Source organism: Lytechinus variegatus, chromosome 16, assembly GCF_018143015.1.
Source record: "Lytechinus variegatus isolate NC3 chromosome 16, Lvar_3.0, whole genome shotgun sequence".
NCBI lineage: Eukaryota > Metazoa > Echinodermata > Echinoidea > Temnopleuroida > Toxopneustidae > Lytechinus > Lytechinus variegatus.
Window position 1 is genome coordinate 12319680 of NC_054755.1, and position 18385 is coordinate 12338064.

General features: G+C 36.2%; 4 protein-coding genes across 6 annotated transcripts in view; 2 read left to right on the plus strand and 2 right to left on the minus strand.

Moving 5' to 3' along the window:
- Positions 1–18385, minus strand: part of LOC121429569 (multidrug resistance-associated protein 5-like) — a 79377-nt gene that overhangs the window by 15469 nt on the left and 45523 nt on the right. For all 3 annotated transcript variants that reach the window (XM_041626660.1, XM_041626661.1, XM_041626659.1), the window contains one exon: positions 747–1002. In XM_041626660.1, coding sequence (XP_041482594.1) covers positions 747–1002 — 256 coding nt within the window. The remainder of the gene's footprint in view (positions 1–746; positions 1003–18385) is intronic.
- Positions 2612–4286, minus strand: LOC121429574 (transmembrane protein 60-like). The gene has a single exon (XM_041626668.1). It carries the CDS (start codon positions 3660–3662, stop codon positions 3273–3275), a length of 390 nt encoding a protein of 129 aa, XP_041482602.1. The 5' UTR covers positions 3663–4286; the 3' UTR covers positions 2612–3272.
- LOC121429573 (sialidase-1-like) lies at positions 4591–7957 on the plus strand. The gene is made up of 3 exons (XM_041626667.1): positions 4591–5268; positions 6095–6192; positions 7074–7957. The coding sequence occupies exons 1-3, from the start codon at positions 4638–4640 to the stop codon at positions 7476–7478; spliced, it is 1134 nt and encodes a 377-aa protein (XP_041482601.1). The 5' UTR covers positions 4591–4637; the 3' UTR covers positions 7479–7957.
- Positions 12678–15559, plus strand: LOC121429571 (sialidase-1-like). The gene is made up of 3 exons (XM_041626663.1): positions 12678–13331; positions 13712–13806; positions 14844–15559. The coding sequence occupies exons 1-3, from the start codon at positions 12683–12685 to the stop codon at positions 15252–15254; spliced, it is 1155 nt and encodes a 384-aa protein (XP_041482597.1). The 5' UTR covers positions 12678–12682; the 3' UTR covers positions 15255–15559.

Genomic DNA, 18385 nt, shown 5'->3' on the forward strand with positions numbered 1-18385 from the left:
CTATGACGGTAGTGTACAGGTGAATGTGTAAGTGTGCAGTGTCGTTATACAGGGATTATTTCAGTAATTCAAATTAATCAATTCATAATTATGTATCCGAGTAATATCTTACCCTATATTTATGTTTTTTTTGTACTATGCATTCATACTGAAGATGTTTTGTATATTTTTAACTTAACATTTGATTATAATTATTTGTATAAACTTACCAATTTCTATTATTACCTGGTAAGAATTATGATTATAATTGTGTTATACATGAATTTAGATTGGGTGCCTTGTACTTTGCATATTTTATTCATGGTACGGTCCCAATGCAAATCAGACTGTATCTGTTTGGGTTTTTTATCGTGTGAAAATAAAATTTATCTACCTATCTATCTACCTACCTACCTACCTACCTACCTACCTACCTACCTACCTACCTACCTATCTATCTATCTACCTATCTATCTATCTTCCTCCTTCCATTTTCTCATCTTATTCTCATGTCTCCTGCCACCATCTGTCATCTTTTCATATTCTCAAAATAAATTTATTTTGAACTCGATGTTTCTTAAACATTCCCAACTCCCAACTCAACAACAATAATAGTAATATCTAACTTTAGGTGCAGGAACATTCAAGGGATTTCTTCCTACCAGGTTCCCACCACCTACCCCTGGATGGACAGTGACAAATGTAAATAAATGCCTTGCAAAAGGACACAATGGCTGTGGTGATGACATCCATTGAGCAATACTTACCTCCTGTGTTCTTTTCATCTTGAGTGGATAAGCTATCGTTCTTTCCATCTTCCTCCCCGGTGGGCAGGGCTTGCTTCATTTCACCCTTCTCTCCATCTTCTATCAGAGTATCTTCCTTCTCCACATCTTCCTCTGGATGGTACGTCTGGATGAGTCTTGCATACTCTCCGTTCAGACCCAGTAGTTCATCATGGGTGCCTGTTTCACTTATCTGCCCATCTTTCATGAGAAGTATATGATCGCAGTCTTTGAGATACTGGAAAGAGAATTTAAGGAAAGAAATTGAAAATACATCAGTAAATGCAATATGTGTTTTCCTGAAAAACTTGATAAAATACTATTTATTGGAGCAAAATTTGAAAATTGTTAGTCAAAGAAGAGCAATGACACTTGCATAAAAATGAGATAAATAAAGTATAAACAGTCCAACTTCATTAGTTACTTGAAACTCATTATTTTTTTAATGCACAACCAAAGCAAACAAAATGAAACAAGTTCATGTAATTTCATTTTGGATATACAAGTATATCACACTATTGGTGAAAAAATAATATTAAGAAACACACCTCTGGTTCTTCTATGCATATTTTGCCAAACTATTAGAGTCTCTTTGTCATGGTAATAAACCAATTACATCTACAATGTATGTAACCTTCAGTATTCTCCAACTCACTGTAAAGTACAGAGAGACAGATTTGTTTTAATTCTGTTTTTATACATGTTCTTTGATATTAGAGCATCTCTCCGAGTTGAAGAACAGTAAAGGATACAGCCACCATCAACTTGGCCACCATCAACTTGGCCACCATAATATAGGGATATTAAATCAGGATACCAAAAGTCATATGCTGCTTTAATTCTATATTTTGTTACAAGTACATGTATTTGAGAGGTAATTTGATTTCACAGTTGGTTTCTCTGTATTCAGAGCTTCCATGACCTGTTCATGTACAGTATGTAAAAAAAAATGATTTAAAAATATTATTGAAATGTAAAAAAGTATTCCTTTTTCCTGGGTTCTACAAGTGGAGTGACAACAGATTCCGAAAGTTACATGTAATTGGTGAATTCACTGTATTTTTTATTTTCTGATAAAAATAGGGCAAATTTGACAATTATCTATTGAGCATTCCTATTACAGCACAAGTCTAAAAAAAGGGGGGGGGGCATCATGCCTTTCAAAGGCCAATTTTTTGCCCCTTTTTGTGGCCCCATGAAGCATCAGATGTACCTACCTGTCCCTAACCCTTAGGTTCACCAATGACTATACATGTACATGTTAATAGTTGTGAAACATAAAGGAAACCAAAAATCTTGAGAGAATAAATCTAACAAGTAAAACGAGAGGATCAATATGTAAATACCAAAATCAGTTTACGAGAGGTTGAAAAGCCTTGTTTTCTATGGGGATCCCCCCAAAATCAGCCAATTTGAGCATCTCTGTATAAACTGTTTTAAGACTTTTCTAACTTCCATAAGTCATTTACAAGTATTTCATAATGGATTGCAATGAAACTTGTATTGAAATGCTCCTCTAATTTTCACATTTCCAATAAGATTTATTGTCTCCTTGGGTTTTGGTTTCCATGCGATGGGAGTTTAATACAATACTTATTTACCCTTTAAATGTGTTTAAGATGTCTTTTTCTTCTCTTAAATACAGTCTTTGTAACTGTGGTCATCCATAACCATTGCAGAGTCCGGGGCAAAGCAGACATATTTTGGGTTTTGTTGAGAATATCATAATGGAATCTTCCAGATATATTCTGGAAAATTCTTGCCCAATGTTGTAATTTCAGGAGGGGCATCCAAGGCAAAAATTCTTCAAACAACATCAACTTCACAAAAGATCTTTCCTCAGTCACTTGAAAACAAACTCCTCCATCTTTGCCAGTTCAATTCATTACCAGTACAACAATACACCAGACGGTGGACTGTACCGTTTCCAGAAGAAGTTAACACCTTGACTAAAATGTAGTTTTAGCTTCATCACTTGCAGCCACTCATAAACTTCAAGGAAATTGTTGATCAATGATTATATTTCTCTTGGTGAAATATTATTTTGCTTAAAACATTCATTTTTCATGTTGTTTTAGACCCGCTATAGGAGTCTACATGTAACTTTTATTTTTAATAAAAGGTTCACTTAAATTATCAATCCAAGACTTCAGACTTGGCTACATGGCACAGCCTTGGCACCATGCTCCATCCAGGCATCCAAAGAAAAATATCTACATGTAAGCTACATCATGTATGATAAAAAAAATGCTGAGAATGTTTTCCAAGCACATTTTATGAAAACGTTTGAAATGTTTCTGCATCTCTTTTCAATGTCAGAGGCCACAGAAACAACACACAGATGTAGCTTTGAGCCTTAGATTTATAGACAGCAGTCTACTCTGAAAGAAGTGGGATATTGTTCCAAGATGCAATTATTTAGTGTCCAACTTGTGATTCAAAATAGTGCAGTAAACTTATATTTCAAAGAAGTTTTTTTGAGAATCCGACTATTGACCATGACAGCGATCATGTCTGCTTCACAATCCAAGGGGTCAAACGGACAGCGCCAAATATTAGAATCACCCACAGGGGTATGAAAACGTAGAACAGGGCCAAATCATGCTTGTACTCCAGCCGCACACATAACAGGACCTGGAACAGGAGCTTCAGGCCTATCCCAATGACGAAGAATATCTTGGTCGACATGGTCATCTCAAGATGGCGGTCGTGGCCAGTCCTGACGTGCGTGACGATCCGCAGGAGCTGAATGCAGAGGACTAAGAAGTCGAAGATCCACAGAGGAAGGAAGATGATGAACCAGTTCCAGGTTGTATTCTGGTCCAGACGCAGAGCCAAGAGGATGAGAAAGAGGAGAGTGAAGAACCAGGTCATGATCACTTTCGGTGCCAGCGCCATGATGGAAGTAGATCTCAAGTTTACAGTTTAGCGATGCGTCCAGAGTCAGAGAATTTTATTGTGATTTTATTACTAGGGGCAGGGCCTACACATGTAGCTGACTTGTACTCAAAGTTGAAACTTCATGCAACTCTGCTTCTGTGCTTACAAATAGCCTAGCCCTATAAATATTTAGAGAAACACGCATTCCAAAAGGTTTACACCGATAGTAGAGGAAAAGTTCAGGCAGTTAAAATGAACAGAGTCAACAGACTAGATTTTATATTTGGCCCATAGGCACATCATACATGGCATAAACCTAAACTCTATGCATAGGACTCGTGAATTGAAGATGAAGCTGGAATTGAAGCGCTGGCTTGCTTTAGTTATTTGACTTGTCTTTTATAACTTCAGAAGCGTTCCGTTTGATTTCCACACGTGCACACTCCACCGTCAAGAGTAGAGACTCATCTACAAGTTGCACATTGTCGTGATGCAGCTCCTCATAAAGAAACAGCAAACAATTCGAAGCTCACAAACAATGTTGAAGTCGCAAAAGATTGAGCTCTTGAGTTGTGTTATAAATTCACATGACGTGCATAATGAACGGCAATTGTACACAGTACAGTGCATGCACTAATCCACTGCTTTCAGTATGCATGCAGTCTGGGTCAAAATGCGGAAGTGAAATACGATACGGTGAATGTAAATAGTCTTCAAAAAGAGACCGCATGCATGAACTTTCGGGGCGTTGAAACCCAGCATTTTTACCTTTTACCCCCCAAAATGTGACGAGAGAGAGTATGAAGAACACAAGTCAAAAATAAGTTTCTGTATTTTGCTTATGATACAATCGATTAAGTAAATTGAAACTGAACAGTCGCGATTACACAACAACTACAAGGCAACAATTTTTTTTAGAAACGAGGTTGGTTTGTTTACTGCGCCGCCTGCAGATCAAAGAGAAGCAGACGAACACTGGACTGGTGTGCAGATATGGCAGTTCTTTTCTACAATTCGCCAATTATTCTTATATTGTGTTACATATTGTCAGTTTCTTCGCTCAGTCCCAAAGTCATCGAAGAAAAAATATTATGGGAAAAGGACGAACAAGGTGAGGTGGCCGAGTTTCGGATCCCTCTTCTCATTCAAGTCCCGACAGGAGACCTGCTGGCTTTCAGCGAAGCACGCAAGTACAGTGGAGGCGATGCTGGGGCGAAGTTTATCGCGATGCGCCGCTCGACCGACAGCGGGGACAACTGGGGCCCGACCGCCTTCATACTCGACGACTACCACACGGTCCCGGATGGAACGAATCTCGGAACAATAACAATCGAACACGAGACCAATAAGTTGATTCTAATCCACACCTTCTGCATTCATTCTACCCCTTCGTGTGTGAACGGGACCGGGGAAAAACCTAAAGGACTTTACATGGTGACGAGTTTAGACTGGGGATATTCTTGGTCTAAACCGGAGTATCTTGGGGATAAGGATGCATCATTGAAAGGAATCCAATACAATCCTGGACCCGGGTATGGGATCCAAAAGAAGTATGAACCCAACAAAGGAAGACTTGTTTCATGTGGTCAAGGGCTCACCAGCTTGTTCTGTCTTACAAGTGATGGTATATAAAGTTTTTGTTTCTTTTATATTTTTTGCTATTTTTATTTTGCTCATTATTAAATTACATGAATCATTCTTGTATTGCATGTTCTATATTACTTGTGTTTTTGTCTTTAATGTTCTTCATGATGATTGTTATTACAAACACATCAACTTAATGATCTTCATGATAAGATGCAAGACATGTCACAATTTTTGTCAGGATTATATTTTATGACTGTTATTATGGGTCCTGGGTAGTTTTATGTTTCAAGATCAGTATATGTATGAAAAAACACCTTTAAATATTTATGAGTATATTACATTTTCTGAAACAATCCAGACTTACAATTGAATTACAAGTAAGTGCAAGGAGAGTAAAACACTTAGTGCAGGAGAGTGACTGAGACCTCATTACCTTATTACTCGATCTAGATCAATTTTATGAAGGTTATTGAACAAATAATTAGGGAAATGTTAATAAACTATACAACAGGGGCTGCAGTAATAAACTATATGTTCTAGAAAGTGTGTGCGTCTGAACTGATTGGTCTCCAGCTCGATGAGAATGGTCTTTTCTTTCTGGCTTCTATTTCCTCCAAGTTGAGTAATGTTCCAAGCTTGAGCTCTTCAACAACAAAACTTTGAAACTGGTTGACCATGCAAAATATCACAATGAGATGGTCATTGTTTTCCTTTTTTCACATGTTTACTGACAAAAAAGTGGGATTTGGGTAAATTTCCCCATAACTTCATGCCAGTGATACTGCAGTGTAGTGAGAATCATCAAAATTTATCCGATAAATTTGACGCTACCCTTGTGAAATTGTTTCATTTTTTCTCCAAAGATCTTGGGTTGACTTGGCAGATGACACCTGGCATCCTTAACTTGCCACAAAACAGAGAAGAGCTGAAAATGGGTGACTTTGAACCCGGAGAGGTGCAGGTGAGAAGTTTTTTTGCTTGTCAAATTTTCCTTGGGAAAATGGGCCCCCATTCTGGAAAATCCTGGATCCACCCCTGAACCAAACTTCCCTCTATTTTACTAAAAAAAAATTTTTTTTTTGAAAATTTTCATGTTTGTACTTGTCAGGGTTAAATCTGATGATGTTGATGTGGAGGGGGTTGGCAGTCTGCTCATTTGATGAGTTGCAGGCCCAAAAAAAGTGTGAGAAAGAGAAACGGTGAAAGAGGCATCACTGAATATACTTGGTGACATATAGGCTATAGGCCTATATACATGTATCTTTATATGTCTGCAATTTCTTTATTTTCATCTTGAACTGACAGGAAATTTGCGAATTAACTTTAATTGTGAAAGTGTATTATATTACCAGGACACTAAATGAGAATGGTTAGAGATTTAATTGTAAATACATGTGCATCAGGCGCGGATCCAGGGGGGGGGGCACAGGGGGCTGGGGGCATGTGCCCCCCCTTTTGAGAAGCAAAATAAAAATATGTAATGTAAAAATGCCATTAAAATAGAGGGTTGCCCCTTCTTTCTACATTGAAGACCTTTTTTTGGGGGGGGTGGGGGTTGTCAAAATTTTCCTCCGAAAACTTTGCCCCCCGCCCCTGATGTACATTATGTTCTGATTTACTCATAAAGTCATTTTAAGATCAGTTTTTCCAAACTCATAAGCGCCACTGACAATATACAAGATTTTTTAGAGAAAATTTTTAAGGCATATCACAAGATATTGACTGGATAGTTATGCCGACCCCCGGGCAGACAAAGAAAAGTAATTAATTTGATGGCCCATCTTTTTAATACATAGGATTTCTCAGAGATCACCTTCAATTCGTTTGAATTTTTGGCTATAGGTTGTCGAACTGAAGAATGGCACTCTGTTGATCAATGCACGCAACGAGCGCTCCTTTCATTGCACTTGCCGTATCCAGGCTTTGAGCTTCGATGGCGGCAAGACCTTCCCCTTGCCCTACCTCACATTCAAAGAGGAACTCCTAGACCCGCGGGTTTGCGGTTCAATACTCAACTACAACGATACCCTCATTTTCAGCAACCCGTTCAATGCAAAGAGTCGCATAAACCTAACGCTTCATTGGAGTACGGACTCGGGGGAGACATATCCACATTTTTTCAGTATTCATCCAGGGGGCAGTGGCTATTCCTGTTTGACAACGATTGATGAAAATCATATAGGTTTGATTTATGAAAAGAATGATATTAGATATATATCTTTCTTGAAAATTCAACTGAATCCATAATTATTATCTAGAATTTTTATTCATGAATGTCCACTGTCTATCTCATAATTCTAAATGATCAGTACAGATGAAATAAGTCTGGATTTTTTTGATAATCATTGCCAAATAATTTTTTATATATTAATATTTGTAAAGCTTTATGATATCACTCAAGGTTCATGTATATCCAGGAAATATTGATATGAATATAATTTTGATATATTCTATATTGTGTGAGATCAGAATGATGATGGACAGCCATTTGTATACATATCATATAAGGCCAGTTGCATAAACCCAATTTATATACTTCCTGCCTTTTCAATTGTGATTTTCATGTAAATCTTGTCAGCGGGTTACCATAGTACATGTACGTATTATCAATGACATTGTCACACTTAATATCATGTTCTATGCCTCGGGAGCCTTTATTTATTTAAAATGGTCATATCTCCTTTATATTCACCTAAATCACCATTATATAGGCGTTTCCAGACAGTTATTTTACCTTTCCATTATTCCATAAAATGGAGTTATTATAATTAAGATTGGAATTTTGATGCCTTTTCGCAACATTGTGCAATATAATTGTAATACAAAATTTTGATATTGTGCGAGATGAGATGATAGATAAATGTTTTGTGTACATCATTTTGCGCCAGTTGCATGAAATATAGGTACATCATGTAGTGCCTATGTCATTCATTATAATTTTCATGGAAATCTTAATTTTGATTGGCTGTCAGCGGGTTACCATGGTACCTATTATCAGTGACATTGTTACAATTACCTGTATGTTCGGGAGCCCTGATTTATTGGAATGGTCACAATAGTCATCACCTGCGGGTAATAACTTCTTTATTTTCACCTTATTCACATAGCCAGTCCGGGTTATGATTTTTACCCTGTCCTTAAAGTTCAAGTCCACCTCAGAAAAATGTTGATTTGAATCAATAGAGAAAAATCAGACAAGCACAATGCTGAAAATTTCATCAAAATCGGATGTAAAATAAGAAAGTTATGACATTTCAAAGTTTCGCTTATTTTTAACAAAATAGTTTTATGAACGAGCCAGTTACATCCAAATGAGAGAGTTGATGATGTCACTCACTATTTCTTTTGTTTTTTATTGTTTGAATTATACAATATTCCAATTTTTACGAATTTGACGATTAGGACCTCCTTGTCTGAAGCACAATGTTGAAATAATGGAATTCCACGTGTTCAGGGAAGAATGAAACTTCATTTCACATGACAATGACGAGAAAATAAAATTATTTCATATAATAAAATACAAAAGAAATAGTGAGTGAGTGATGTCATCAGTTCCTTATTTGCATACGGACCGAGATGTGCATATAACTGTTTTTTGAAATGAAGCAAAATTGTAAAATGCCGTAACTTTCTTATTTTACATCCGATTTTGATGAAATTGTCAGTGTTATGCTTGTCGAATTTTGCTCTTTTTATTAAAATTAAGTTTTTGTTGGGCTGGACTTGTCCTTTAAATGCAGTTATTATTAGGATTTGAATTTGGTTGCCTTTTTGCAATTAACTTACCAAACACACATATGTATTTTCCATTATTCTAAGTTTCTTGTTGTGACTTGAAATGTCTAACATGGAAGTTGAATAAATTATGTTTGGTGTTGAATATTTGTTTTATGATTGTATGCTATGATGAATTATGTGTATAAGGGGCTTGGCTTCATCCACAAGTACATGTATACAGTTTTGTAATATCGTGTTTGTGTATAACTAAAAATAAAGTAGTTCCGGACCATATCGTGATATCAGGTACTCTTTTTTATTTGCACTTACATATTTGTAATGCACACATGCTGTTTGTATAATGGATCTTGGTGATAAGGTTTACAGTTTGAAGATTATACGAAGCAGTGTAGTATCACCGAGGAGGAGGGGAAAGGGCAAGGGGGCATTCCCCGAATTGAAATGAAATATTTAGAGAAAAGGGTGGGCCTCTATTAGGCCCGACCACCCCCCCAACCAAAAAAAAAACTTGGATTCGCCAAACAAAGGACATGGAGCAGGCATTTTCTTTTCAAATAATTCCTCTATTTTTATGTCCATTTCTCAAAGTTTTTTTAAGAGCTTGTAGTCTGTATGCACGCTTACTTGGTACATCTCAGAATGGACATTATTGTCTAACAACTGGGAGTGCAAATATGGTATTTACAGAATTCATGCTGCCTGTTTCTTAAGAATGCTTATATCTTATAATTGGAAGTTCATACATATTTTATTGAAGTATTCATATACTGGTTTTTAGGAATAGCCTAGTATAATTATTATTACTTTATTCTATTTGGGGTGTTTTTTAGAGGGGTGTTTGAAACTTAGTCATAAGAATCTGTTTGCAGACTTCACTGTGCAAACGTTAACTACACGAATTTACAACCTCTTCGTACGCAATATTTTAGTCAAATATGGACAGTGGAATGAAGAATGAAGTTGTGTTTGTGTTTTATGATTAATCATTATATTTTGAGAGAGAAATGTCTTATGGTTGTAGTCCAATGGGGGAGGTTCCGCGAGGCGGATTTTCTTATTGTATTTTTTAAATCAACATGTAAACTTGTCTACGTCGATTGAAGACTCCCGGCTTACCGTATATTCCTCGATGTTAACTGACATATATTGTAGACCATTTGACCAAGTTGTGATAAGTAACAATGGACAATTATGAAAAAAAAAACATTGGGAAAATCGGACTCGTGGTAAGACCATGGGTATGGTAAACCACAATATTCAGAATGAACCCCGAATGAACCAAAGAATGTTATACAGTTATATGTTTATAAATTATATTTCCCGTGACAGAAAACTAATGCTATGGTAAATATTGAATTGTTGAATATCGCTTAGCCTGCTATTCACTCTATGTAGAAAGCATGGGGGTGGAGGTGGAGTCAAGAGGATATCCGGTTTTATCGACAATATATATATAATAGAAATCGGCATATGGAATGAAGTAATCAAAAGGTTTAGTAAATGCCATGGAAATAAAATCGTAGATTTTAAAAGGAGCATAGCTCTCAAAGATGAGCATGGGTGTAGTCAAGAAGATATCTGGTTTCACCGACAATATATATATATATATACATATATTGTCGATAAAACCAGATATCCTCTTGACTCCACCCCCATGCTTCCTACATAGAGTGAATAGCAGGCTTAGCGATACCTTAGATGTTGTTAGTCTTTTGTATTTCTTTTTAATTCAATGTTTACCGTATAGCTTTCTGTCATGGGAAAAATATTTTTATACTGATAACGATGCTACTACTCATTGTTGATAAAAGATGCAGTTCATTAGCTTGTGGAATACTTCGATCATTTCCACAGAATTTTCATATATGTACATGTAGGTCATTTTTGTTCAAGTATATGCACCTTTCTTCTAATGCATGTCTTTGCAACTGTTTATTTATATAAATTATGCAGCCTTGAAATAATAAATGATATGTCACACCACTATACTGAATATGTTTTGTGTTCTTGTTTGTCTCCGTTCAAATAGGAACTCACTGGTCGTTTATCATGTAATAAAGCCAATATGCCCCCCTCACGTCTCAAGACCTAAACTAAATCATTGCAAACAAGCATCATTATTCAGGATGTATTATAACATTGAAATACAAGCATACATGCATTCGCTGCAAAATTGAATAATTTCTTTCTAATTTTTCACGCCACCTTTTGTAAAAAAAAAAAATACATTTTCAGTATGCGCTTCCAGACATTCCTGTTTTTTTAAATAGAGATCATTGTGACCATTATTTTTAACCAAAATTCTTCTCAATATTCGGATTCTTTGATGAAAGGGGAAGTTGTGTCAGTGCAGTGTTATACACTCCTTGAGGCCGGCTTGGTATCCGAGATCTGAAGTATTTAATTATAGTCTTTGAAAAAGAGAAAATCAAACAAGGGAAAAAAATGTGAATGTCGTGGTCGAAGGCACTTGACTAAACCCCCCAAAAAAAGTCTGGAAATCTTTCACTGGCATGGCTTAATGCCCTAAAGCAAGGTATTTAATCTACATGGCACTTTTTATTTTTTCAAATCGAATAAATGAAAATAACTGGTAAAATGTGTTTGGGTGCTTATTAAATAAGAAAAAAATCAATATACGCTGACTCTTATGACACTTAAAAGATTTTGCTTGATTTCAGAAAATATCCGATCGGGAGCCCGTATATTTGTCACTCACTGCATGGACTATAGGTCCATGCTCACTGTAAATGTGATACAAAGTTCGATTCATCAAGTTTTTCTAAAGGGGGGGGGGGGCGGCACATATTCCTGACGAAAAAAATGACAAGAAAAAAAAGCACTTTCAAAGGGGAGGGGCATTTCTGTTTTAACGGCATTTTAAATTTTAATTGTGCCTCTCAAGGGGGGGGGGGGCACGGGCCGGTCCTCCCCCCGGATCCGCCAGTGATTGTAACCTGCCTGATGAAATTATGATGAAGAGTCAGTCTGCATGGTGTTTGTCAAATCAGCCCCCACCAAAAAAAAAATATCGTGTATAATTCAAAAAATAAAATAAAAGAAAATAGTACATATCGACTGTCTCATTTGAATTGAATTGAATTATTTTTATTTCATTTTTATAAAAAACAATCACCACATGGTCTACTTTCACTTAGCCTAATGCTATTCCGGCTATAACCACTTGGTCCAATAGCCATTTTGTCCAGATCCATTTGGTCTAATTGGACTGAGTGCATGGTGCAAAACGAATGAAAATGAAATGGATTAGACCAACTGGTTGTGAGACGAAATAGTGATTAGACGAAATGCGGGACGAAATGACGATTGGACCAAATGGTTAATGGACCAGATGATTGTTCATCTTAAAATTCATCACATTCGTGAAGAGAAATTACTTCTGCTCAACACCCAACCTGCGGATAGCCGCTGATCCTCGAATACCGGGGGAAGAACAACTAAGAAGAAGAAGATTGTTAGACGAAATGTTGATGGGCGGAGTGGCATTAGACTAAATGAAAGTAGATCATACGGTAGGTGGACGAGTTGGCCATCATGATTTGGGTCTGTGTCCATAAAGACTATGTACCGGTCGAGGCTTGCGTTTGGAGACCACATCAGTGTTGGAGACGAGGTTGTTGTAAATGATCACCTGACCTTTGTTTACAGCGAAATAGTGTCACATGATTCTGTATTCACGGAGGAGTCAGACCATGGCAGAGCTTGCATTGAACATCCTACGACTTTTGTTCTTAAAAATCTCAATCTTATTGTCAGTCACGTATGCGATAACCCCGTTTGTGTTAGAAGAGCAACTGCTGTGGGAATCATCGGACGAAGGCGAAGTTTCAACTTATCGAATTCCCATCATCAAGCAAATGCCAAATGGAGACCTCCTCGCCTTCAGCGAAGCGCGAAAATACAGCTCCGCGGATGCCGGGGCGAAGTTCATCGCCATGCGCCGCTCATCAAACAGCGGGCAGTCGTGGGGACCGAGTGTTTATATTCTCAACGATTATAAAGTTCCAGACGGGTTAAATCTTGGCACAGTCCTGGTTGACAGTATAACAAACAACACCATTTTGATTCACACATTCTGTGTTCATTCAGTATGCAATGGCACTGGGCAAAAGCCATCTGGAGTTTTCATGGTGACGAGTCCAGACTTTGGGTACAGTTGGTCCGAGCCTGTGAATTTAGGAGAGAAGAACCCAAAGCTAATGGACCTACATTTTGATCCTGGGCCCGGTTATGGGATTCAGAAACAACACCCTCCTCACAAAGGCAGACTGGTTACCTGTGGACATTCTAATGATGCAAACGGTGCAGATGAACGGTCAATGTTGTGCCTTCATAGTGATGGTCAGTACATTTGATGCAAGCTCTCTCTGATTTGAAAAAGCTGATTAGGCCAATCGGTATTAACTTTTGAAAGTTTGCTTTCACACATTAAAGTTTTGCAAAGGTTCTTCTGTAAAATCTCTCTATTGAGAGCAACAATTCAATTTTCAAAATAATGAAAAATAACATTTTCAATGAGATCATTCATGAGAGAGACAAAAATTTTGCTATTTTTCAATCCAATAGTTTTTCCCAAGTAGTGCTCAGTAAAATGGTGCATGAAATGACAGGATGATATTTCCCTTTGATCTATAAAATTGGAAATGTAAAATATGAATGGAATTTGATTCAGACAATTTTTAATGCCAAGGAACCATTGTTTCATGTGTTTCCACTTGCAGATGGTGGTGTAATATGGAATATAAGCATGGGATTGGCTGGTCTCCCATACGGACAGACAAAGAAAACTGGAGACTTTGTACCAGGTGAAGTTCAGGTAAAACATGTATTTGAAATCTTCTAATTTTTGAAGCTCTGCTATAGTAAGAAAAATAGTAAGATACACTTGATTTATATTCCACGTTAAAAAAGACACACAACATTTGAACCCATGTCATCTGGTTGCGACGAGAAAGAATTTCTAAACTCAGTTGCTGGGCATGCTACATACGGTAGCAATGTCATACCAGATCATGCGAACATGTTTCTTTTCACCTCTTCTACCTGTATCCTAGCTTTTTGTTTCTAAAAGTTGAACAAAATTTGTGTGGCCCCAAGGGATTCATCTAATGATAATAATGATAGTAATAATAATGACAAAAATAATAGAAATAATATTAATGTAGGGTATTCACATAGCACACTTATGCACATTGTTAGTGCTCCTATATTATCCAAGTGAGGCTTGGCTAGGGATTCATGTTGGTACCCATTTACATGTTCCTCAGTTGGGACGAGTGGAGTTCACCATTGATCAATTTCTTGCGTAGAAGGAACTAAGCCCATGGGAAATTTCTATGACCTGGGTCAGAGATCACAAAGCTTAGCACTTGACTGTGGGGATGATTTTTTTTACGAATGATTATACACAATAAACAATGCAATCAATCATAGGAATAAGCCCCATGATCAATCACTAGGCTTTATTTTATATATTATGTATTTTCTAATTTAAAAAAAATACACGTCGTCGTCCGCACATTACTATCCATAATGCATTAAGCATTTCGATTTAATTGAATCAAAATAAAAGAGCAATGTATATTATAAAAAATGCCTTGGACAAGGGCCATGGCGAGAATTGAACCCTGGACTTTCATGGTGTAGTTGGGTGCCTTGGACCACTCGGCCATGGCAATGGGCCCTGATTGTGTTTTAAGATCAGTAGCTACAGTGTAGACCTTTTTATACTGATTTATCAAACTGAAGCCATCATCTAGTTTGATTCTACCAAACCCAGAATTTCTTCCATTTTATAAAGAAAAGGTCTTTTGCGAATTTGACTTTCCATTTTGTCAAATTATGCTCATCCAGATTGTTGAGTTGAAGAATGGGACAATCCTTGCCAATGTGCGGAATACCTACAGCTATCACTGCAAGTGTCGCATCCAAGCAATGAGCTTTGATGGTGGATCTTCATTCCCCACGACCTCAATTCAACTGAAAGAAGAACTACTAGATCCCAACGTCTGTGGGTCAATCCTCAACTTCAATGATGATCAGTATATATTCTTCAGCAACGCGTACAGTATCGTTTCTCGGATCAACCTCACGCTTCACTGGAGCACGGACGCTGGGAGTACCTATCCAAATCTTTTGAATATTTATGGAAAAGGTAGTGGATATTCATGCCTAACTTATGTTGATGAAAATCACATAGCACTGGTTTATGAAAAAGATGATATAAAGTTTATTTCATATGTAAGGATCCAGCTTAATCTCTAGTCCTATCGTCAAGTTTTTAGAGCAACCAGTTTAAATCATGAAACAGAATTCCTGTTGTACTAGTATCTGATTCTTAGTTGTGTTGAATATACATTGCAATACCAAAGAAAATATTGACTGATGAAAGCTTGGTACTTGGTACCTCTACAAATTTTCAAATGAAAATACACAACTCCATCAATTTAGACACGTGATTTATCATGTTCATGTTTTGATTTTGGCAATTATTATATGAATGAGACTCTGACATATTCAATCCATCTGGCGAACATGGATACTACGCCATAGTCTAACTTCGAAGTATTCGAATTTTGATGAAAATGACTTCCATTATTGGATGGATTTAACTTTGAATGCTTCTGTAATTTGCACTATTGCCAACTCTTACAGTATTGTAGGAAATTTTTTTTCATGTGTTTTATTGAATCAACAAATATCAATGGTTTTAACAAAAATTAAAAGTTGCAGCTGATATCTATATAAGCAAGGCCTATTAGTACTATTATCACAGATTGTAGCTTGTTTTAAAAGTTTTTAAGTGTAATGTTTTTCACAAATTTTCAAAAGTGCCATCTGAGCATCTTTCATACAAAATTCCACAAAAAATTAAAGACTTTCCTCATGAGGGAAGCATTTCCTTAACTGTTGTGAGATAAGCCCGAATTGTTATTTTGACTACCAACTTTAACTGATTTTGTATTTTTCTTGTCAGTTTGTTCATTTTTTTTTGTATTTATTTATTTCATTTCTGTTTTATATAAGTTAATTGTGCGCCTTGAGTGTCATCGACAGATATGTGCGCTATACAAATCTTTAATTATTTATTTATTTATTTATTTAAATTAAGTGTTTGGATATCAGAAAGCAACAAGTACACAGATTATACATGTAAATCCTAAAGTTTCCAGTCAATTCCATGCTTGATATCTGATCAAAGAGGAAAAATAATGCACAAATTTTACTGTAATTGGGCACCAGGCCAAATTTGATTTTCACTTAGAATTGCAAAATTTATCAAATGAACACGATCAAACTTTTTTCTTTAATTTCCTGTGAACATCATGAATGTTTTTTTATGCACACATTATCAAGTGGCATTTTGGCAGCCACATTTAGGGGGATTTTCAAGAATTCAATCGGCTTCCAGGAAGTTCCAGATCTGTTTTTCAATGTGAAATATTTTTTATACCATTTCATTAGGAGAAAGAAGCAAATCTGACTGATGGTAAAGTATGTTCTACAAAATTCCTTCAAAGTATATTTATATCAACCACCTACACCTGAAGAATTCTAAAATTTAGAAATGTACAGCATACATTGGTAATAAATTGGTATGGTAAAAAAAAGGTTACTCATTAATTAATGTTCACTTATTTAGCAACCTGAAGACAAATCTGTACATTATGTGAGTGCTTTTTGACAATATTTTATGTATTCATTGTTTAAAGGGGAATGTAACCTTTGGAATAAGTAGGCTTATGTCGAAACAGAAAAATCAAAGAATAAGAACAAAGAAAGTTTGAGAAAAATCGGACATATAATGAGAAAGTTATGAGTATTTAAATATTGCAATCACTAATGCTATGGAGATCCTCCTATTGGCAATGCGACAAGGATGTGTGATGTCACATGTGAACAACTTTCCCTTTGATGGACTATACAATACCCTCAAAATGTCTCTTTCTGCTTTTCTTGTGGTGATACAAACTCTTTATCCATGATGTATTCTTTAAAAATCTGTATTACATGTCCTCCTATAGAAATAACACATGATCTACTGATAGATGTGATAAAAAAGAGGCAATTTAAGTGAAATATATACTTAAGTAATGGGGAGAGTTGTTCACAAGTGACATCACACATCTCTGTTTTTTCCCAAACACTGTTTCTCTTGGTTATGTAATTATAATGTCCTCATAAGAGAATTATGAAATCTTGAGCAAACATTTTGGAGGAACATTTTTTTTTTTTGGGGGGGGCATGTAAGCAGACAAAACCTACATGTACTTAATCTAAATTTACTATTTTTTAGTTATGTAGTTTTTAATTTCTATACCATCTGTAACTTTTCTATCTTCACTCAATGTACAATTTATCTTTATCTCATGAAAACATACTTTAAACATTTATAACAATCATTTTTCTTGTTTTTCTGATTTCATTCGAATCACTTAATCCTCTTGAATTCCCTTTTTTTCTTTGAAAATATGTTTAAGGCTACTACATGTATTTAACTGTGTTAGGAATGAGTAGGGGCCTGTTCCATAAATACTTGTAACTTTGCCATCATGCCAAATACCACATTAACATGGTTTAGCAGCAAATGACAATCAATATTACCATGGTACATGTAGATGCTACTTAATTGTAAAGTTACAATAATTGCAATTCTTCATAAGTTATGAAACTGGCCCAATTTATTTCATCCAGACACGTCACCTACGTAAGATTTTTCTTCTCAGTAATTTTGAGTAATATTACTTGATTTTTTTTTTAGTTTCAATTGTGCAATATTTAAACTTATCTTTGCGAATAAAATTTCACATATTGAAAATATATCTACCAGTCTTGTTTGTTTTTTTTTTCTAAAAAGAGAGAAGAGAATATTACGATATTATAATCACAAATGGAGAAATGATTGCAACCAGGGTTGAGTAAGTTTTTAAAGAAAAGTGGAATTTTCTTTATGCAATAAATGTTGTTACTTCTGCCTGGAGAAAATTCAAGGGGGAGGAATCATTGTTTCAGGGTCCAACTCCTCTTTTAGAGAATCAAGTTGATCAGGGGCCGCGGAAGCAGGGGCTTTTTTTCCAAAACCGTGTACAAAATGTGAAAATGACCATATGATTGTGATTTTTTGCATGGTCAGCCCCCCCCCCCCCACTTTGAAAACCGTTCCGCGGCCCCTGGTGATGATTTCACAATTAAAAAAAGAATAAATTTCATTGTTTTACTAATTTATATCTTGGAGAAACATGAAAAACATCGACAGCCCAAAATTGTAATGAATTGGTTCCTGAGATATAATACCAACGGTATGTTTAAATTCCCAGGCAAGCCACTTCATTTCCGAAAACTGTTCTCCCAGCGGGCCCTGCCATTACTCAGCGGCCAGCTTTAGCTCGGTGGAC

What these genes read in the sequence shown, in the direction of transcription:
- LOC121429574 (XM_041626668.1), bottom strand. Translation starts at nt 3,662, where the DNA reads ATGGCGCTGGCACCGAAAGTGATCATGACCTGGTTCTTCACTCTCCTC.
- LOC121429573 (XM_041626667.1), top strand. Translation starts at nt 4,638, where the DNA reads ATGGCAGTTCTTTTCTACAATTCGCCAATTATTCTTATATTGTGTTAC. An exon ending in GTTCTGTCTTACAAGTGATG is followed by an intron (nt 5,269 to 6,094) that starts GTATATAAAGTT and finishes TTTTCTCCAAAG; the next exon opens with ATCTTGGGTTGACTTGGCAG. An exon ending in TTGAACCCGGAGAGGTGCAG is followed by an intron (nt 6,193 to 7,073) that starts GTGAGAAGTTTT and finishes TTTTGGCTATAG; the next exon opens with GTTGTCGAACTGAAGAATGG.
- LOC121429571 (XM_041626663.1), top strand. Translation starts at nt 12,683, where the DNA reads ATGGCAGAGCTTGCATTGAACATCCTACGACTTTTGTTCTTAAAAATC. An exon ending in GTTGTGCCTTCATAGTGATG is followed by an intron (nt 13,332 to 13,711) that starts GTCAGTACATTT and finishes TTCCACTTGCAG; the next exon opens with ATGGTGGTGTAATATGGAAT. An exon ending in TTGTACCAGGTGAAGTTCAG is followed by an intron (nt 13,807 to 14,843) that starts GTAAAACATGTA and finishes ATGCTCATCCAG; the next exon opens with ATTGTTGAGTTGAAGAATGG.